General features: G+C 48.6%; 1 protein-coding gene across 1 annotated transcript in view; it reads right to left on the bottom strand.

Moving 5' to 3' along the window:
• CSMD2 (CUB and Sushi multiple domains 2) overlaps positions 1 to 22,715 on the bottom strand; it is a 192,550-nt gene that overhangs the window by 93,671 nt on the left and 76,164 nt on the right. The window contains exons 10-13 of the mRNA XM_089914073.1: positions 20,242 to 20,433; positions 15,351 to 15,489; positions 11,469 to 11,656; positions 869 to 1,063 (exon numbers count right to left, since the gene is read on the bottom strand). Of these exons, the coding sequence (XP_089770199.1) occupies positions 869 to 1,063; positions 11,469 to 11,656; positions 15,351 to 15,489; positions 20,242 to 20,433 (714 nt within the window). The remainder of the gene's footprint in view (positions 1 to 868; positions 1,064 to 11,468; positions 11,657 to 15,350; positions 15,490 to 20,241; positions 20,434 to 22,715) is intronic.

Raw genomic sequence — 22,715 nt, 5'->3', positions numbered from 1 at the left:
GGGAATTCTGGGGACATGCCCTGCCCTGCCCCGCCCTGCCCAAAGACATCCATCCCTGGCCTGGCATGTGGCCTGAATCCCCCCACCACCCCCGATGCTATCAAAGGCCCTCCTGGGTGCCGGCCAGTCCTTGTCCTCTAACTAGTGACACTGGCATTGGTCCCTGGAGGCCCAGCCTTCGGGAGCACTTTAGGAACCTCTTCTGCCTACAGGTGGGACCCGGAGATGGTCTGCCACCCCACGGCTGATGTCTGCACCTGGACACTTAGTGTCTGCACGACTAAGGAGCAGAGGTTTGCCCAGAATAGCCCGCTGGGAGCAGACAGCTCACGCGACCCAGCCATGGTCCCAGTCCCACGAGGGGTGGACCTCAGAGCCAGCCTCTCCCACCTGGGCAAAGGGGCCTCTTTACTTTTCAACTTAGGTGGCTGCCATGCTCCTGAAGTTCCGGCACTCCATCCGATCCCTTTTGTCAAGACCCCATGGCTAACCCAGCTGCCCTTGGAGTTAGCCCACCCTGCTGGTCCTAGTTTTACACATCTGAACCCTCAGTGATTTCCCCTAGGACCGGGAACAATCTCAGGGTCACTTTTAGATTCCCCTCTCCGTGGTGTGGGCTGCTGGCATGTCTCGGGCCACCGCTGAGGATATCTATTGGAGTGGGGGTGAGGACACTATGTGATCTGAGAGACATGACACATTGACGGGGACTGGTACACCTGGGGAATTTCCAGCCCTTCTCATTCATGGCGAACCCAAGGAGCCCTCCTGTGAGGCCCATATCCTGCCTGCCCCTTCCCCTAGCCTCCAGCCCCTTCTGCCTCTGGCATTCCCTAGTTCCCTCCACCACAGCCCTGGGCTCCACCACCTGTGCACACTGGCTGGGGATGATTCCACACAGGCTTCCCATCAGGCCCCAGGATGCAGCTCAGGGTGGAGAAGCCCTCCACCTCATAGCCCCCCTGGCAGTAGTAGGTGATGGAGGAGCCCAGCTTCAGGTCGGACCCCACTCGCGTGCCATTCTTGATGGGACCAGGATCGAAACATGACTCCCGTGGGTTTTCTGGAAAAAACAAACAAACACGTATATACACACACAGACACATATACACAGAGAGCTCATAAGTGGCCTAATCCCAGGGCACAGTACCTATGGGGAGACCCTGACTCTGATTAGCCACAGAGCGCATGGGGATTTGGGGCCGATGGGTGTATTCTCTTCAGGTCTGGAAACCTCTCTAAATTTGGTTACAGACTAGGGCTGGAGAATGAAATAATGCCATTTGCAGCACCACGGGTGGACTCAGAGATTTTCATACTAAGTGAAGTAAGTCAGACAAAGAAAGACAAATATCGTATGATATTACTTACATGTGGGATCTTAAAAATTATACAAATGAGCTTATTTACAAAACAGAAACAGACTCACAGACTTTGAAAACAAACTTATGGTTACCAAATGGGAAAGGTTCATGGTGGGGGGATAAATTAGGAGTTTGGGATTAACAGATACACACTATTACATGTAAAATAGATCATCTACAAGGACCTGCTGTATAGCACAGGGAACTCTACTCAATACTCTGTAATAATCTATATGGGAAAAGAATCTGAAAAAGAGTGGATATATGTATATGTATAACTGAATCACTTTGCTGTACACCTGAAACTAACACAACATTGTAAATCAACTCTACTCCAATACAAAATAAAAATTAAATTAAAAATTAAAAAAAAAGAAAGAAACTAGGGCTGGAAGTCATTTTGGAGAGTGCAATCTCCCTCTTCTCCCCGCATTCTTGCCCTGACGCACAAAGGAGGGAGTTGCGGCTACACCTTTGAGGCAGTCCCTCACCCCTGATTCACTCCTCCCACCGGGGAGGCGCGTGCTGCTCTGACCGGTGGGAGATGACAGTCCTAGGATCGTGTCTCAGTAGTGACCGGGTCCCTGTGGTGAAGGTCAGGGCTTAGGCACAGTCCCCCTTTGCTCAGCTTTGATCCTGCACACTCAACATGGCGGCCTCCTGGTTTTCTGTCTGTGTGGGAAGCAGGGACGCTTTTGGAGATGCTTTTTCTTCTCTTTCTTTTGCTGAGAGCGGTGTTGCTGGCTGGGTAGGTAGGTGGAGCTGACACCAGCTTTGCAGGCTGTTATAGCCATACCTTGCAGGCACTTCTGAGTGTATGGGTACTGATATTTAGATTTAGGAAGAAAGTAGGAAACCCCATTTTAGCCTCTGGGATGAGTCCAGATCTCCAATGCAGTTTTCCAGGGCTTTGCGTTGGGGTACTGAGCGTTTGCCAGATTATTAAAACAGCAGTATTTTTCCGTTTGACTACTGATGCTTATATGTCTTCCCAATCAGGCATACCACGGCTGCACCTACGCTGCATCCACTCTGTCCCTGGGCACTGGACAACAGTGAACTTGATGCTTCCTGAGCCACTGAGAGTATTAGCTGGGGCTCCAAGTCTCTGGAGAAGGACACTCACTGCACAGCCTCCCTCCCCAGCAGCTGGAAATCCCGAACAGCTCTTGGGAGCCAATGTTCACATCCATCCACTGCTGCCTTTCCTCATCCTCCTTCTTCCCGAACCACTGATGGTCAAGAGGCCTGTCGTCAGGGCTGGGCAGTGTCAGGAGAATGCAACAGAGTATCAGGATACCGTCGAAACCCTGGAGGCTATGCTGCGGAAGGGTCTAGAGATGGGGATTCACAAAGAGGTGCCGACAGCCCTTGCAGAAGGAACCAGAAATTCAAAGAGCAGATTTAAGGAGGAAAGACCCAGAACACAAGGGATCAGAGTTCAGAGATGAACAGGTCAGGAGGAATTTTGCTGAGGTCTGTCCTTGTCACCTGGGTACCTTTAAGCTGCGTGTATAAGAGGCAGTCATAGCCTTGAGGGTGTTTCTCAGCTGTCAGTCAGCCCGTTGACTGATGGGATGGGACTCAGTCTGTGATCCAGTCAAGTCTAGACACCTGCATTTGCGCCCTGAGGGTAGGATGGTCCTGCTCGTTGCTTTTGCCTAGAGCTTATTTAGGATGGAGCAGTCCTGGATACATTACTAAATTTAAACTCAAGTGGGACCCAGAAAATGGCTCCTCACCTAACAGAGGACCCCTCAGTGGTTTCCTCATGTGCCCTGTCATGTATCACCTTGTCCCCCACATCAAATCTGTCCTCCCCCAAAGCGTAGTGGCTCTGGCCAGAATGCAACTGACCATTGGGTGGCCCATTTGTGAATTGCAGAGATACAGGGAAGTGTCACCAGGTCTTCTATTTCATCTGTCTTTTTTATAAATTCAGAGTGGGTCAAATCTTATTTGAAGTTCAGAAAAATTAAGTAACTTGGAACCAAGTTCACATAGCTCATAAGAGGCAGAACAAGCTGTGGCCCTCAATATCCATCCCCCCACTTCATCCTTATAATGGAACCCAGGTTTTATCCAGAGTATCAAAGCCCCAGCTAAGATAAATACCTTCCAGCCTCCCAGGCAGCTAGATCTGGCCAAAGAGAAGTAAACAGTCAGGTCAGGTCATTGCCTTCCGTCTCACTTAGAGTAAAAGCCCAAATCCTTACAAGTCTACAAGGCCCTGTACCTTCTGCCCCAGTCCTCCCCTCTATGACCTTGATTCCTATGGTCCCTTTGCTAGCTTTGCTCCAATCACATTGACCTCTGCGTACAGAACATTTCCCCATCCGCACGGCTCCCCTGTTACCTCTTTTAGGACTCAGCTCAATGACACTTCCCTGATCAGCTCTTCACAACTGTGATGTTCCTCTCCCCAACACTCCCCATCACACTTCTCTGTTTTATTTCTCTGCAGTGAGGTCAATATTATCTCGTGCACCAGATAGCTACCTTATTTTCTCTATCTCCCTCCACTAGAATGTAGGTTCCACGAAGGCACTTTTCCAGTCTTGTTCATTGCTGTGGTCCGGTGCCGGGCATATGATTGGCACTCAATAAATATTTCTTAAATGGTTACGTGTGGGACTTCTAGAAAGGCTGCTTAAGGGAAGGTGACTCAGGTGAGAGAATGCTCAATGACCCTTCCTTCTTTCCTCCCTTCCTCCTTCCCACAGTTTGGAACACAGACATGATGGCTGGACCTCCAGTCACCATCTTGGATGCTGAGATAACCCTGGGGATGGGAACCACGCAGCAGGGTAGAGCAGAAAGACAAGGGGAGCCTAGGTGGAGCCACTTCGACAGCCCTGGATGACAATACCCAGATTTCTTTTACAGGAAGAAGAATGGACTTCTACCTCATATAAACAACTGTGCTTTTGGGTACCTGGCACACTAGCATACCCAGCTGGGTATGACTGCCCCGAACTTTACACTGTGTCAGAAAGTCCTTTCCTCCCTTCTCTGTGTGGCAAACTCCTACACTTGTCAGCGCCACCCTCTCCTAAGCCAGTGTCCCGAACGTTGCCTTCTCTCTGGCAGAATTCCATTTCTCTGTTTTTGATTATCTTGGTAGCTTGTCTAAGGGTATTTCTTTCTAGTGGGTTCTGAACTCCTAGAGGACAGATTCTTCTCATGACCCTGGCAACTAGCACAGAACTTGGCACTAGGGCTCTATCTGGCGCATAATAGGAGCTTAATAAATGGATACTGAGTTGCTTGGCTGAAAAACTCCGGGCTTAGAAAATCAACAACCACATCAATGATCCGACTACAGATTCTATTCTACCATGGCTCATACGTCAGAGCAAGATGAGCTCATCATTCCAAGCATCATCCCATTAATAACAACGACAAGGCTAATGATAACGATGACAGCCCCTTACACAGGAATATCACTTCGTAATTTTCAAAGCACTTTCCAGTCTGTTATCTTATTTGTGTCTCACAATAGCCTTTGAAGCAGGCAGGGCCAGGTACGCTTCTGTTCCGGTTATAGATGGGGAATGTGGTGATCAGAGAGGCTAAATGAGTTTTCCAAGCCATTCAACTATTAAGAGGTAGAATTAAACCCAAAATCAGGTCTTCAGGCTGCCAAACCAGGGCTCAGCTGTGAATGATAAAACTAAATGACTAAAAAAAGCATGATGATAATAATAAATAAGCCCCAAGCCCTCCAAAATGGGAAAATAAAAAGAACTAGATTCTTTTTGCCCTAATAGATAAGGCCCATTTCCAAACACCGTAACAGCAAAATACTGAAAATAACAACCCAAACAGTAAGGAACTTGTTAAAAAGGTTGGATTAGAGCCATCCACTGAAATATAAGCAAGCTTTGAAAAGAATAGCAAACGTCTTTGACTACTAATATGGAAAGATGCCCAAGATCTATTGCTGGGCAAAACCCAAGACAAAGCAAAAAAAAAACAACAAACAAACAAAAAAACAAACCCAACCCATGTTACAGTTTAGTATATATGGTGTGATCCCCATTCATATAGAACAGGGATCTGCAAACTACAGTCCACTGACTCGCTGCCTGTTTTTGTAAATAAAGTGTTACTGGAACACAACCATACCCGTTTGTTTAACACATCGTCTATGTCTGTTTCAGCATTACAACAGCAGAATTGATAGCAACACAGACCGTCTGGTCTGCTAAGCCAAAAATATTTACTCTCTGGTCCTTTACAGAAAACGTTTGCCAACCTCTGGTATAGAATGTACGTTATTTATATGTATATAAAACATCTGGAATGAGGTAACAAACCATTAATATTGGTACTTCAGGGGATGGTAGTATTGGGAGATGTTAAGCTTTTAGAGCACAGTTTATATGCTTCTGTATTATTTGAATTTTCCCAACAAACATGTGTTACTTTGAAATAAGCATAAATGAAGAGATCTTGAATTTAGAAAGACAGGCCATGGGAGAGCTGGGTGGTGGGAGTAGTCATGGCAGGAGCAGATGTGGAAAGCCGGTGGTAATTCCTCGGCCTACAGTGTTACTTCCAAGGGCTTGAAAGAGAAAATAGGTACCTTTTAGTACCTTTCAGTAAAAGTTGACTCATCTTGGCCTCTCCTGAGTTATTTCAGATTCTCTAACACTTGCTTTGAACTCTTCATCCCTCTGTCTGAAACCCTTCCCACTCTTGCTTGTACACAGTGGGCTTCTTCTCAAGCTTTAGGTCTCTGTTCACGTGTTACCTGCTTGGCGAGGCCTTCGCCATTCTGAAGTGGGCTCCGCATTTCTCTTTCTTAGGATAGTTTGCTCTTTCCTAACTTACGCTTCTCGCTTCTTGTTCGTCTCCTTATTTACTGTCTGTTTCCCTCACTCACCTTTACATTCCCCTCGGGTGGGGACCCTGACACTTTTGTTCACCTCTGTGTCCTCTGAATCCAGCACAGGGCATGGCATGAAGTAGGAGCTTAATAAGCATTTGTTGAATGAATGAATGGTTACCAGACACGTGTATGGATGTCCTAGCCTGCCCCTCCCTCCCCAAGAGGAGGCTACCACACCTGCTGCAAGATAAGAATAAAGGTCCCTCCCACCCATCCCATTGGTTTCTCTGGCCTGAAAAAAGACACTAAACCTCCCTGGGACTCATTTTTAATAACTGTGTTCAAAAGACAGGATCCTCCTCCTTCCCTTTGCATCCTTCTAGCAGAGGGTAAAACTACCCAGGAGGCTGCATTCAGATGAGAAGTGTGCCAGAGCATGGTGTAATAGAAATCCACAGTTGACATGACTGAATTCAGAATCATCTCTTAGAAGGCCTGCCCAGAGATGACTAACACAGCACAGCCACCTTCCAGGAGCAACGGAACAGAGACATCTACAAATCCACCCCACCCACCCATCTTTGTCTTGTAATCAGGTGGGCTTCCAACATCCCATTTGTAGTAGAAATGCCTGTCGATCTAGGATGTGCGCTCCATGGAGGCCGGGACTTTGTTTTGTTCCCTGCTCTGTTCTTAGCCCCTATAACAGTGTCTGGCACATAGTAGGTGCTCAATAAATATTATTGAGTGAACAAATGAATCAAAATGCCTGATCTGCCTTTGCCCCTTATGCAAAAGCCTAATCCACCACCTAATCCACCTAACGACACCACTCAGTGGATACCTGACTTAAGCTTGTCAATCTGATGGTCCTTTGGGATTTGGAGTTGCGCTACAAACTGGGAAGTAATTCAAAGCCAAGAGTGAGGCAGCCCTACTGTCCTAGGAGAATGGAGAAGCAATGAAAATTGACCTGCAGAGAAAGGCGAATGTAGCGTGTACTCAGAGAGGAGCAGGGAGGAGACAGAGTGGTCCTGGAGACGGAGGAGGGTGATTTCAACCTCCGATTTTCCCATCCTGATTGTAATCCCCTTGGGAGGTCACGCTTCCTGTCCTTGGGCTCTTGTATTCTAAAAATGTATTCCCTGTCGGTGTTAAGTGAGAGTGGGCGTTTATCACCTGTATTGTTAAAATACAGGATGCTCTTTAGCTTAAATCAGTTTGGCTGTTAGTTGTTTTCTTATAATAAAGTCTTCTTTTTGTCTCAACTTGGTTTAAGTGTTTCTGTTTTTCACATTTTTTTTTATAATAAATTGCTCCTTTTTCTGCTTAAGTTGGTCTGAGTGAGTTTCTTGATATGAACTAAATGATCCCTCACTAAGATGGGATGAAACTCTTTCTGCTTCCCCCTTGGGAAGCTGGTGGGAAATGGGGAAAGGCTCCTGGTCTGTTCACCTTGGGTCAAACGAGGAGTTGGCCTGGGTCAGAGAGTGGTTTTCACTGGGCTAAGCCCAGCTGAGTCTGGCAACACCTCTCCAAGTCGGTCCTCAAACACCTCCCAGAGCAGAACCCTTGAAGCCACAGCTCCTAGGAGACCCAGATCCTCAGCGTTAGTGGAGCCCTGGATCTCTCTGCCTTTGGACAGAAGATGGCTTCTAGATAGAGGAGGTCAATTCTTCTTTTCCTAAGAATCCACACCTGGCTCAGTGTGCAAGTCGTCCATGGGCTACCATCTCAATCCAGGGTGTTCTACGGACTCGCAGGGAGTACAGTGTCTAAATTCTTTGCCATGGATTGGAGAAGTATACAGGACACACATACACACACATCACGAATATTCATATATTTCCCACACTCATATATATATATATATATACACGTATATATATAAATCCCACACTCCCATATATATGCGTGTACGAAACATCATATTCATACTTTATATCTTCAATAAACAGAAAAGAAAATCTGTTTCATTCTACTGGGCTAGCCCCATGAAGAGAGGTTTTCCCTTCCAAACAAGGGCAGAATGAATGTAATAGGCATCACCCAGGAAGAAAAGGCAATGGAATGGAAGAAGTTGGATCAAAGTATGTGACAACTACCTACTGGTATGGGGCACGCTGCTAGGTGCTGTGCCTATTGACCAGCCCTCACAACAACCCCTTCCTATGGAGTCACTGTCCCTCTTTGACAGACAAGGAAGGGATGTCAGGGAAGTTAAGTAACTTGTTTAAGGCCGCACAGGTGATAAGTGATGGCAGTTTCCCCTATACAGATATTGAACATGGGGGAATATCGTCTAGTCCTTGGGATCCAGTAGCAGAGTAGACCCATTCCAGGAATCCAGGGATCCTGCGATATGGAGAAGGAGACCATGGGGTAAGACAGGGTGTCCCTGGGCTCCATCTAATAGGCTACCTGACCAGAGGCTAGGGACATAGTAGAGGGATCACCCATGTTAGGAGGTGTATAATCTGAGAAGGAAGGAAGGAGGGCAGCTCCAGTTCTCACCAGGTACCTCCCCCCCCAAGCAGACACATTTATTTGGCACTTGTACCACAGATCCTCATAAGGTGGTAGAGGGTGCGTGGGGGGGTTGTGCCTCCCCCTCCCCTCTCCCCAGTAATTGGCCTCCTTCAGCTGCTTGCCTGGTTCAGATGGCAGCCCGGAAGACTTTATTCTCTGGAGCTGTGTGTTGGATCTGAGGATCCCTCTAGATATGGTCTTGGGCCAACAGCTGAACGTGGAAGGGGCTTCTTTGGAAAAGAGGACCTAGAAGTGTAGCTCTAGCACATGGATTCATGGAGAAGACTTGGGGGAGAGGTGGCCACAGCCAGTTTGCCAGGAACAAGGTGACCAGGGAGGAAGCTGAGGGAGTTTCTGCCCAGTGGCCACTGTAACCAGGGATGATGAAATGCAGTCATCTTGTAAGAGGCTGGAAGTGGTGACATCTGGGGTAAAAGTTTAGAATCTCTGTGATGTAGAAGACCCAGGTGGGATGAGTCAGGTGTGGCTCTGGTCATTTAACCTTTAACCTCAAGTGGCTGGGGTTGAAGGATATCACTTGTGGTGGCTCCAAGTGCCATGTTTGTGCAACTTCTGGCTGTGCTCAGCCACTTGAGTGTGCATTTAATAAAAGATGCAGTTGTGCAAGGTTTAGGCATTGGAAGGATCGGGGGGCAGGAAAATTGAGGGGACTGATGAGAGCGTGATTAAAGAGATGAATAATAATAAAATGATGATGACGATACGGCAGTAGGGATGGTGGTGGGCGGAGCAATGGGGTCCCCAGGCTGAGTCTAAGTCATGCCTTCGGATAGAATCCCACAACTTGTGACTGTGTTTGTTCTGACATCAGCGTGTGGAGATTGAGTACAGGGGGTTTATCGAATGGCAGGTGTCTGGAGGAAGACAGGATGGCAAAGTAGCCACTTCCCAGGCCAGCCCCATGAGAAAAGATGACCACGGGCAAAACATTCTCTAACTTGCACACCAAGCACCTTCTAGAACTGTATCTGGCACACAGCAAGCGATGGAGGGTGACGAGGATTTCGGTGAGTTGATGGATGTGAACTGCTCAGGATACTGCTGGCAGCTGGCAGGCGCTAAGTTAACTACCATTATGACTGGGATTGTTTGTGAGCTCGTGTGAGATATCCCCAGGAGTTGCCACAAATATTCAATTAAGAGACACTTTAAAAGGTTGCTGAGGTCCCACATTATGCAAGTGGGGGACATGAGCCGGGAGCTTTTTAATTTTAACTGGTACTGTGACCCCATTTGTACACACAGGCTGATGAGGCCTGGGTGAACCTGGGTTACAGTAGCAATAATAAAATCGGTCATCTCAACAGGACCTACAGAGTGTTTTAGTCCATATCGGGCATTATCCTCACACATTTCATTTATACGTATAACATATCTTCTGCAATGTAACTATTATTATCACCATTTTATAGATGGAGAAATGGGTTCCAAGAGATAATAATTTGCCAAGCTCACCAATCAAGCAAACAATGGAGCTGGGATTTGGATAACGGGGCCTGGGCTCATTAGAGAAGAAGAAAAGGTCTAAGAGAGAATAGCAGAGTAGAAGAAAGCGGAGCGCTCGAGAGCCTGGAATACTCCTGCTGCTGCTACCATGTGAACATTACAAAATGTCTGGAAGGTGCCGGAGCCCAGACCAAGGGCTTTAAGGCGTGGACTCATCAATTATGTTTCTGTGCTGTAGGAATTATTCCACCATTATCTTACAGATGAAGAGATGGCGTTTCGGAGCCGTGCTCCAGGCCACACAACAAACACGAGCCCTGCACCCAGTTGATCTGTCAATGCTCTTGACTGGACGGGACCAAGACCTGTTTCTGTAAGCAAATTGTTATTAGAACACAGCCATGCCCGTTGCTTTCTGTTCAGTCTTTGGGTGCTTTCATGCTACAAGGGCAGTGTTGAGTAACCGAGACAGACCGCGTGGCTCGCAAGCCTGAACTATTTACTGCCTGGCCCTTTAAGAAAAAATTTGGCACCCTCGGCTCTCGACCCTCACACTCTTCATCTTGCCTTCATTAATCTAAAAGCAGAATGAGAATAAAAGGATGGGATAGCTGGAGGGATGAGAAAATGTGATTAGGAAGTATCAGAAAGCATCCAGTCTACGACAAGGAGCTAGAGGATAGCCGAGGAATGGCCTTGGGACAAAGGTCCAGGCACTGTGCCCTCAGGAGCTGGATGGGCTGTCCACATGGGTGCTGAAGTTATCCAGGAGGGTGGGATGCTTTGGGGTAGAGAGGAGGACTGAGCCTCATATCAGAACCCTCAGCAAATGCAGGGGCGTGGCAATGAAGATGTCAGCTGATGGCATGAGCTGGGGTGCTGAGACTCAAGAAGACCTAGGCATGATCCTCATAGAACAAGGAGCGAAGGGGAGTAGTGACGTGGAAGCAGAAATGAGGTGCAAGGAGAACGTGAAGCCCCTTTTCTCCCAGGCCTGGGGCACCTGGGTGTGAGGGACTAAGCCACCCAGAGGGCCGCAGAGAGGCAGGGGCTCTGCAGGTGGCAGCGGGCTCCCCGTGATCCTGTCCAGCGCTCTCCTCGCCACACTACACCTTCCCTATCCCTGGCCAGGTCTGGCAAGCCCTGCTCTCAGTCATCTCTGCTCCCAGGGCCCTCGTCACCTCTGCTCCCAGGACCCTCGTCACCTCTGCTCCCAGGGCCCTCGTCACCTCTGCTCCCAGGACCCTCGTCATCTCTGCTCCCGGGGCCCTCACCTGTGTAGTCGATGACGAAGCCGGCGTTGCTCACCGACGCATCGCTGCGGAAGGCGAGGAAGAGGCTGTTACTGCTGCTCTCGATGCGGCCTGGGAGCTGGGAGCCGTAGAAGCTTCCTATGAGGGGGCTGAGAGAGTCCCGTCCATCGTAGATATGGAGGAAGTCATAGCCAGGCTCCAAGTTAAAGCTGGGGAACAAAAACATCCCGCCCCCATCCCACTAAGGTCAAATAAAGACGGTACTGGCCTCGGGTTCGACCGAGGGACAGGGTCTCCATCCCCCCAGCGCCCAACCCAAGACCTACTGGTGGGGAGGGGGAGGATGAAGCCCCCGTGACCTCCCAATAGGGAGAGAAGGTGGATAAGGCAGCCTCGGGAGGAGGAACCAGATTCTAGCATCGGTGTCCAGAAAGCTGGAGTTGAAAACCTATTTTAGCTGGAGCTAAAATATTTTTAAAAATCGAAATATATTTGACATGGCATGTAAATTTGAGGCATACAACATGTTGATTGGATACATTTGTCCATTGTTATATGATTGCCATTGTAGCAATAATTAGCACCTCTGACACATCACATAATTAGCGTTTCTTTTTAGTGGTTGGAGTGATTCAGATCTAGCCTATTAGCAAGTTTGATGTTGATAACACAATATTGTTGTCTATATTTACTACACTGTGCACAGAAGGGAAAATCAGCTACCAGCTCTACACACAGAGTGGTCAGAACCCAGGTCTCTCACCTGCCTCTCATGTCTTTATACTGTCCACGTTGCACCCCCTTTCCTGAGGGGAAAGAGCCACGCCACGAGCCATTCCCAGGCAGGAAGGGGCCTATTCTGATGAAGGACCCTCACTTTATTCCTTTACCCTGGGGCTGGTTCTCAGCTCTCCTCAGGATCTGCTCCCATCCCACTCCTGGCTCTCACAGGTATGCCTCTTTCTCAGCAATCCTGACCTTAGTCTAGGAAAAAACTCATTTTACAAACTGTCTTAGCTTAGCAAACTGAATATTAGAGTTTTTGAGTGTAATTTGCCCTATTGGAATGGTTAGCATGAAAATGATGGAAAACACCAAGGACTGGCAAGAACGTGGAGCCACTAGAACGCTCATATCCTACTGGTGGGAGTGTAAATTGGTTCAACCACTTGGGAAAACTGTTTTGCAGTATCTACTAGACCCGAACATATGCGTGCCCTACGATGCAGCGGTGCCACTCTTGGGTGTACATCCAACAAAGGCAATTGTTGCCAATCAAGGGTGTAAAGATGGAAACAACAGAAGTAAATGAGTTTGCAGAGAATAGAGTTCTGATGCAAACCGGTTCATAGCCCAACCAAGGGCTAGGATACTCAGACACTCCACTTGGCAGGACTGAGAACAAAATGGCGGTTCTACCCTTTAGCTAAGACATGGCAGAGAGATGAGGCCATGAAATATCGAGGACAAAAGGGGTAGGGCTGCAAAGAGACAGGATGGGGATCTGGGAGGATTGGAGGCAGAGCCAGGTGTGCACTGGCCTCCCTCTCACACTGGTATCAGCTGCAGGGTCACCCCACCATTGCTGGGTGGTATGGTCTTCTTGTTCCCATAGTTCAGCCCCTTCACTGGCTCTCTCAAAGGGCACCAGGGAAGGGTTTGGGAGTGGGTCAATTTGGGTCACAAATTACGGCTCCATCACTTCCAAAATGCCTTCCATCTGCCCCTGCCCTCCATCAATCATCAGGTTTTATCTGAGCACCCTCAGTATGCTGGGCACTGTGCAAGGTGCCCAGGACGCAGGGATGCATCCTTTCTTCAAGACGGTGACGGATCTGAAGGAAATGACAGACGTGAGGACAGCAAAGTCTAAAGTCTGTACAGGCATGTGGGAACACAGCACCAGGTTTATGGGGGAGGATGGGAACGAAGTTTGTCTTGGGCATTAAAAGACCCTCAGCGATTGGACAAGGAGGGAAAAGGAAGTCGCTATGAAGGGAGAAGCAGAAGCAAAGTCACGAGGCGCGAAATAATTTTGGAGACTGTGAGCAGCTCAGTCTGAAGCCCAGGGGTTAGACGGGGTGGGGTTAGGACTGGGTGGGGGAACTGAGGGGAGAGGTAGGCAGAGGCCACATGGCTTGGAATGAAACTCAAAAGCCTGGACCAAAAAAAAATCCCAAAACAGAACAAACAAAAGGTTTGGAACCTTAATTTATAGAGAAGAAGGAGCCGTTATAGGATTCAGAAGTAAAGGATACATTTGTTTCTTTGTTTTTGAACGGAGGTATAATTTATACACCATGAAATAATCAGCTCTGAAGTAAATCACTCTCAGTTTTGACACATGGATATCAAGATCCAGAAGGTTTCCACCATCCCCAAATTTCCCAGGTGCCCCTTCCCATCCCCGCCCCCAGAAGACACCACTGAACTGATTTTTATCACCTCGATTAGTTTCGCTGATCCTAAAATTTCATATTAGTGGAATCATACATTATGTACTCTGGTGTGTCTTCTGTCAGTCAGCGGGAGATTTTGAGATTCATCCACGTTGTTGCATGTGTCAGTAGTTCGTTTCTTTTTATTGCTGAGTCGTATATTACCGTATGTTAAAATGGAAAATGAGGCGCATATTTCAGCGTTTTCCAGGGTCAACATCACACTGACAGCTAGCTAAAGACGAGATTGGCACAGGAAGCAAAGATGGGGAGGAACCAGTTAGGAGCCTATGGCAGTAATTCAGACAGAAAACAATAAGGGCTTCAACCAAGCCAGCAGCTGGGGGAATGGAGAAGAAGAGAAAATCTGAGGTTAAGGCAGTAGAGGCTCCATGCCTCGGCCTCTAACAGAAGGAGCAGTGAAGGTGGATGATGGGGCTGCTCCCCCAGTTTCAGAATAGAGCTCATCTGTGGGGAGAAGCAGGAGGCTTAGTTTTGTATGTGTTGTAATTGAGGAGCCTGCAGGCATCAGACAGAGACCATCCAACAGTTGGCTATGGAGCCTGCAGCCCACAAGAGAGTTTGGGCGGGTGGTAGAGGGGAGTCTCCAGTTTACAAGAGGAGAGTGAAGCATCGGAGAGGATGAGCTTGTCCAGGAAGGAGGTGTGGCGAGAAGACAAGGAATCTGTGATAGAGCCTGGCAAAGGGCAAAGGGCATGAAAAAGAAGCCACAAAGTCCCAGAAGGAGCTGGAGGGCCAGCGGGAAGTAAGTCCACAAAACCAAGGGGAGAAGCAGGGGAAGGATGGAGGGAGTGATGAAAAGGATAAAGCATGGAAAGTGCTATTTGGTTTGGCAGCCAGGAGTGCGTGGGAGTTTCAGAGGAGTTTCCAGTGGAACCGTGGAGGAAGAAACCAGCTGTCAGTGATGTGAAAGTGAACAACAGGCGAGGAAGGAGAGAAAAGCAGAGACAATTCTTTTGAAGAGTTTGCTTTTAAAAGAAACCAAGGAGATGGTGGCGGAGCTTGAAGCGGGAGCAGCTGAGAGACACCTGGGCTGTTCCTACACTGGGGAAGCAGATGGGAGGGGCCGGTGAGAGCAGAGGAGGAGAATTCAGAAGGGCAGGGGAGAAAGGACCCAGCAGTGCCCTACTTTCTGCATCTTAGCACCTTAGCATCATCAGAGGTTAAAAAAAAGAAAGGAAGAAAGAAAGAAATAATAATAGCTACTTCATAAATTATCCTAAGGATTAAATAAGACAATAATATGTGTGAAGCCATGGAGCACAGTGCTGGGCACACAGGAGATGTTTAATAAATGCTGGTTTCTCTCCTTTTCTGGACTCCTTCACCCCCCTGGGATGAAACCCCGCTCACAGCAGACCTATGTATACTCACCCAGAGACCCGGGTTTGCACCCCTCGCTGCTCTGAACCCTCCATCTCCCACCGGGGGGAAAGGTACATACATGTTAAATACCAGGGCGATGACGTAGTCTGGAGAGACGGTCACCTTCCAGTCGCACTCCTTGCCTGGCGGGTAGGGTTCTGGGTAATTTGGTGACAGGATGACTCCCGATGGTCCCGTCAGGTCTCCCCCGCAGGGAGCTGAAGAGAGAAGAAGATGAGGGTGAGACTGTCCCCTTCACCTGGTCACGTTTCAATGGGTATTGGTAGAGGAGGGACTGAGTCTGATACACCTAAATTAGAACTTGGCTCCAGGGGCCCAGGGGAGGGTGGATTGCAATGGGCATGAGGTTTCACCTTCAAGTGATGGAGATGTTTGGAACAGGATAGAGGAGGTGCTTGTACAACATTGTCAATGTACTAAATGTCACTGAACTGTTCATTTTTCAATGGTTAATTTTATGATATGGGAATTTCACCATGCTGTTATTAAAAAGCAAAACCAAAATACCTGGCTCTGCCACTTCCTGGCTGTGTGACCTTAGGGAATTTACCTAACCTCTCTGGACCTCAGTGTCCTTCCTCTATTGCACAGATAATACCTCTTTCATGGGGGTAGTTGTAAAGATTTTAGAGATATCTGTTAAAGCACTTGGCATACCGTACGTAGTCAATATATAGAGCCATCACTAGGCTTTTAGATATGAAATACATGGTCTCCTTCCAGGGCCTCACATCCTGTCTCTGGGCGAGCTTTGTGGGTATTTACCACGAGTCCCAGCGCACTTAATGTCAGGAGGAGCGGAAAGCAATCATGTGTACCTGCCAAGTGTGCCTGGCCTCCTACACTGCCAGTGCTCTTAGGGCTGCAGATACCTTCCAATTTTCTCAAAGGCCTTTGTCCAAGAGATCATGTGTTCCTCTGTTGTACGGAGATATTACAAAACCCCAATTAGTCCACAGTGGTCCCCCTCCCCTGAGATGATGGGCCTTTCCAGGGGCAGGGAGTGGGGAGGTGGCCAGGGATACAGCAAGCGATTCATCCAGAGCCCTCTGGGGCACTTCCCAGATCCTGAATCAGGTTCTCCCCCAAATGGCTGGGTTATTGCTCCATAGCATGAGGGTCTGATAAAGTAGAGGCTGGGGGTGTATGGGGCCGCTAACAGAAAAAGATGGCTGAGACTCTAAACATGGCTTGGTCTGAAAACCTCAGGGCAGCAATGGAGGTTGGCGGTACTTTAGGCAAATGGTGAGCCCAAAGGAATGGACATGGAGGTGGGAGCTAAGGGTACATCCAGGACTGAACTTTAGAGTGGCCATTTGCTTGTCCCAGGGCTGAGCTTTATTGCCTCAGTGTAGCTTTTACTCGGGGTGAGGTTAAAGGGCTGGATCAATCCCCAGCAGGGTCTCTTTACAAAATGGTAGGTCTTCAGACCAGGCCATTAAAGCCCTAACGTGGCTGAACATAAAACCCGAGGCGTCATGAGTAGTGTGGGCTTTTTTCTGTGGAGAATATATCTCAAGTACCAACTTGAGTGCCAGAAACACTCAAGTGGACACCTATTAAATGTCAGACACACGTACAGCATTTTAGATCCATTATCTCATTTCTGTCTCATAACAACTTGCTGAGCTATGGATTATTCTTCCTGACTCAGAAAGGAGGAAACTGAGGCTCAGAGAGGTTAAGGAACTTGCCCAGAGTCACTCTGAGACTCAGACCCACATCTGCCTGGTCCCAAAGTCCGTCACTTCCCCATTCTTCTGCACTGCCTTGGCATCGCTGGCAGCAGTGGGAGGGGAGAGGGCTGTCCCTCCCTGCAAGCTGGCAGGGGCGGGGCCCCAGGTGAAGAGATTCTAGGAGCGAGGATGGTCCCTCGAGTCTGGTCTGCCTTGTATCTCACTCACTTCTTCTCCACTGAACCCTCTCTAGACAAGATGGTTAGATGGATGGGACAGACTAGAGGCCTGCCTGATAAGGATAAAACATTGAACTTAACAAAGCAAGACCACATAGCGCAGTCCACAGAGAGTGGCCCTACCCAGTCTGGGCTAGAAACACAGTGACACAGCCAGTGAGAGTAGGAAGCCCAGTCATGGCAGCAGTCCCAGCTACTGCGGCATCTTCCCAATGATGCCTCCATTCGGGCAAGGGCTGCTAGGCACGACCTACCTTTACAGCCCAGGGGTTCCTTGCCTTAAGCTGCCACAGGTGGGGTGAATCTGGGTGTTTCAAAACTGCTCTCGTTATTCTTCTGCCAACCCCCAAAGTGCCCTCAGTGTGTTTGGGCTCGTGGCCCCTGCCCTGGCCCAGCTCCCTGCCAGATGGCTCCCCAGTATCGGATAGTCAGGCATCTGCTTCCCACTCAGGACCCCGGCGTGGGCCTCACCGCCCTCTGCCAGTTGTCTTCAAGGCCCTGGCTGGACTCCTGGGCTGCTTCACCCACAGGACAGACAGGTCCCGCTGCTTGGGCGGGGCTGGCAGAGGGGCACAAAGTCCCCCTTCCCCTCCTAGGCCCAGGCACTGGCCAGCAGGACAACTGAGCTGTAGGAGACTAAATGAGGCCTTGGTGACATCCCAGTGGCACCCCATCCTTTCAGCGGGTACTCAACAAAGCTGGACCAGAAGCCAGGCCTCCCTTCCAATCCTGGGCACTGGCGCCCCCTCGCCCCACCGTCAGGCCCGGTCTGCTCCCCACTGAGTTAGAAGGAGAAGGCAGGCTCCATCCTCAGGCCCAGGCTTGACCTTACAAACCACGTTGCCCAGGCTGGAATGGGAACAGGTGATCATTCCAGGCAGCTAAAAAGCGGGCAGGCTGTGCCGACAGGTGAGAGTTGTGAAAAAGACCAACGATTTCGATGTTACACAGTCCTGGGTTCCAATTTTGACCCGGCTACCTCCTAGCTGTGAGTTTGTGCAAGACCATCCCACCTCTCTGAGCCTCTGTTATCTAATCTATAAAATAAAAAAAAAAAGAGAAAGAATAATGACGATAATGGCCTCTAACACACACAGTGTTTACTATGAACCAGGCATGGTTCTAAGTGCTTTACAGCATTATCTTATTCAATTCTCAGAACAACCCCATGAGATAGGTACTATTATCTTCCCTGTTTTACAGGGCAGGAAAATGAGGCACAGGGAGATGAAGGGATTTGTCTAAGGCTACACAGTTTGTCATGGTGAAGCGGGACTCGAACCCAGGCAGCTGGAATCCAGAACCCAAGCTCTAAACTTACGCACGGTGATTTCACTTGTGAATACGTAGGTACAACATCTAGCCCAGCGCCTGTCATGGGGATGACGCTCCATGAACATTTGTTATCGCCCTTTGCTTCCTCCCTATAATGAAGGGGGGTGAAGACCAGCCAGACCGTCCTGGCAGACTGCCAAGGGAGCTGGAAATTAGGGGCTTGTCACTGGGATTTCCAGACTGTTTGAGAGGACAGGCAGGTGTTCACTTAGTTGCGAGGAACATTTCCCCACGCCGAGCGCAGAAGAGTGGGTAACGAAAGCTGAATTAACCTCTCCGCTCTGCTGGCTGCCCGTTTACTGGGTCAGAGAGTTGAAGCAATTTCCCCAAGGCTACTGAACTAGTAAATGGCAGAGCCAGGAACTGAACCTGGATCTGTCTTCTTCAATATCCTATACTCTCTCAACGTATCACAACACATAGTTAAGAACTGAGATTGCTCTGAAACCCAGGTCTCGCCTTCCTGTCTGCAGTACATTCATGGAGATCCAACCACACATACCCATGTGACTCCTCATTGCCACCGAGGGACAGGACTTAGTGTCAACACCAGGCCTCAGAGCATGCCCAGCAAAGGCCAGTCCTCAGATGCCTGGACAGCGCCTCCCTTGAGTCTGTGTGCAAAGAGGTGCAGGGCGTCGCCGGGGTGGGCAATGCTGGGGTGCATCTCAGGAAGTCCCCTGAGCCCATCTCCGGGGTGGGAATCAGTGTGGGAGGTAGGAAAATGAAAAGCTTTGCATTCGGACTGATGTGGGTGTGACTCTTGACTCTGCCAAATCCCGGCTCTGTGATTTGAGGCAAGATACTCAAAGTCGCCTAAGCTTCAGTCTCCTCTACTGTGAAATGAGGGAACGGTACTCATTACAGAGAGCTGCAGGGAAAGTTAAGTGAGGTTGTGTAATTAAATGTCCAGTTGCACACAGTAAGGACTCCACGACTACTGGTCTCTTCTAACAGCCATCGCTGATACAGCAGAGAACTGCACTCAGTATTTTGCCTGAGGAAAAGAGCCATGTGGACGTGAGCCCCTGGAACGTTTGTTTCCATCAATTTCTCTTTCTTTCCTGTCCTCCTCTCCCTTCAAATTCCTTCCTCCTCCCAGCTTTAAGGAAGTGGGGAGCAGGATCGATTCCTCAGGCACCAACCCTTACGAGCTACGTGACCTTGGACACATCACAGAGCCTCCACTGCTTCATCTGGCAAATGGGGAGATTTAAGGACTAAGGACAGATCTGGAGAACCAAAATCCAGGCAACCAATAATTTCCTTGCCAAGAGGAAGAGCAAAGGTCTTTCCTTTACCTCCAGGTCTGTGGGTGCCCTTCTAGCGCTCCAGGTAATAGAAGGGTCATTTCAGAACCTGAAGACCCTTGCTACCCGAGGTGATCCACAGTCCTCCTTCCAATCTATATGGTCTGGGTCAGGAGAAGAGGGACAGGCACACCTGGCTTAAAAATCTTTGGGACCATTTTGGAGAGTGAAGAATTCATAGTGTGTAGAGTGTGGGTGTGTGAATGCGAGTGGGTATGTGTATACACAGACACGCGAAGCAGAGTAGACTTTGAGTTTTCTGCGACTTTCAGCTCTTCTGACTCTCCTGGCCAGGCTCATGATGCAGCTGCCACTTAAGGGGGTAGGAGGTCTGGAGCACACAAGTGGTGGGACCAGAGGGGAGGGTTCACACTGCAGCTGCTTTGTACCGATGCACGTTGGTGGGCTGGGCTGCCAGAAGAATCTGTTCTCGATCTTCACACAGCTGATCTCTGCACTTCCCTGCAGCGCATAGCCGGGGTCACACTGGAACACCGTGGAGTCACCGGCTTCCCAACTGTCGCCACTCCGGCTCCCATTCTGGGGGACCCCAGGGTCATTGCAGGATGTTGCTGTGGACACTGGGATAAGAAAACAGAGGAGGAAGTGGGGTTGCCTAGGTGTCTGCCAGACAGTGAGGCTCCTGGCTCACCACCCTCACTGACATCACCACGTCCATCACCAGGGCCACTGCTGGAATCCCCATTACCTCCCGCCGGTGTAACAGCGGGAGCAACAGCACCACCATCTCCGTTCTCACACCCATTACTGTCACCACCTCCACCACTACTTGTGACCATCACTTATTCTACTGGTACCCTCACCATTACCATCATCCACCTGTCCTGGGATACTATACTATGAGTTAAGCATGACTGCACCGCTATGACTGTAGGACTGAGTTCAACTTGGTTTAACGATACAAGCCTTATTACAAAGATTAGCTTTGCAATTTTGCAAAATGTAGCTAACGTGATCCGTATGAGGGAGTGACAAGGTAATTAAGCATAAACTCCAATATTCAACCAGAAAGGTCTGCAAAGGAGTTTGGGAGTTGTCCTGCCTGAATGCTGAGCAGTGGTTGAGAAGATGCTTGGAGCTACTAAGGTCGGGTGAAGGTCACGTTCTCCCTTGTATGGCAAACCACCAACAACTCATCAGACTGAAACCCGAGAGAATTCTGGTGTTTGTAGCAAGTGGCAAAGTAGAGTTCAAAATAAGTATAAATAGTTGGGGTGTATTAAAAATTCTAAAAACTCAGGAATTTGGGAGATGTTTGTAGTCTAATACCAGACAGCATAATACAGAGAAGGTGTTTTAAGAGCAAACATCAAATGAATGATGGAAGGGAGGAATAAATAATAAAAGCACAACTGAGGGAACAAATGGACAAAATGCAGCATGGGAAAACACACCAAAGGAAATGGTACGACAGGAACTCCAGAGAAAAGATTCTGAGGCAGCTGTATCAACCCTGGCTGCCTCCGCGGTCCCCGCCTGGGTCCTCATTCACAGACTGTGGTCGGCAGGCCCCAGGGACAGGAGGTTCTGGAGGACACAGGACCCATAATGTTCATTGGCTTGTTTTTCTCAGAAGTTCGGGCAGTTTTTCTCAGAAATTCTGGGAAAAATAACTTTTACACTAAGACAAATGAATTTATTATGGAGTAGAATGTAAGATTCACATTAGTTCTTAAGCAAACCAGGAAGCCTCAAGGAGATTTTATGCTTCCTACATCCCTCAGATCTCCTGGGGATATACATTCACCCTCCTCTGCTGTTAGGATGACTTCGGTGGAAAAGCCCAGGGCAACTGTATACACTAACAGCACTAATTGTACCATCTAGGTTTGCATGGACGAGTCGGGAGTTGGAGTATCTAATACCTCACGCCCAGTAACGGCTAAGACAGTATGCAACAAACTGAGGCCCACAGCCAAATCTGGCTCTATGCCTGTTCTTACAAATAAAGTTTTATTGGAACACAGGCATGCTCACTTGTTTACATATTGTCTACAGCTGCTTTCATGCTCCGACAGCACAGTGGAGATTGTTATGACAGAGATCATGTGGTCCACAAAGCCTGGACTTTCACAGAAAAAGATTTACCACCTGTACTTTCACGGAAAGAGCTTACCCACCCCTGGTTTATGGTCTCTTACACTCTCCTCTTTTGAGATCACATTTTAAACCTACCCTTTGCTTTGATCCAGCTTTAAATCATTGACACCCTCACTGATCTGCTATCACTATGCTCCAGGCACATTGGTAAAATCTCCTTCCAATACAGCCAGCTTAGCCCCCTCCATCTTCCCCCTATCCCTGCCCCCAGGGGCCTTTGCACCTGCTGGCCCTTCTGCCTGGAATGCTCTTGCCATACATCTTCCCATGCCAGCTCCATCCTGTCATTTAGTTTTCAGCTCCAACATCCTCTTCTCAGACAGGCCTCTTTGGTCACCTTCTGGGCTCATCCCTTAACCCCCTTCCATCAAATTTGTCACATTATCCTGTTTTGTTCTCTTCATAACACCATCTGTAATCATCTTGCTAGTTCATGTGTTTGCCTCTTTAGTGTAGATCGCTTGTGCATCTCTACAGGAATAGAGACCTTGGCTGTTTTGATCTCAACTGTATCTCCAGGGCCTAGAGTGGTACCTGGCACACAGTGGTGTTCGGTAAATATTTCCTGGGTGAATAAATAAATGCACAAACTGTCACCATCAGATACTTACTGAATTTATAAAGTCAAACAAGAACCAATCTTCTTACTACCCAATTAAAAACAGACTTAGCTTTCATCTCTAGCTTTACAGCGTACACATGTAAATGATTCCCTGGAAGAAAAATAGCTCACTGTTGTGAC

The sequence above is a fragment of the Delphinapterus leucas genome, chromosome 1, assembly GCF_059928025.1.
Source record: "Delphinapterus leucas isolate spDelLeu-1000000601 "Yukka" chromosome 1, BTC_Dleu_Yukka2, whole genome shotgun sequence".
Lineage (NCBI taxonomy): Eukaryota > Metazoa > Chordata > Mammalia > Artiodactyla > Monodontidae > Delphinapterus > Delphinapterus leucas.
The sequence above is the reverse complement of the archived record's forward strand: the minus strand, read 5'-3'. Positions and strand labels throughout refer to the sequence as shown.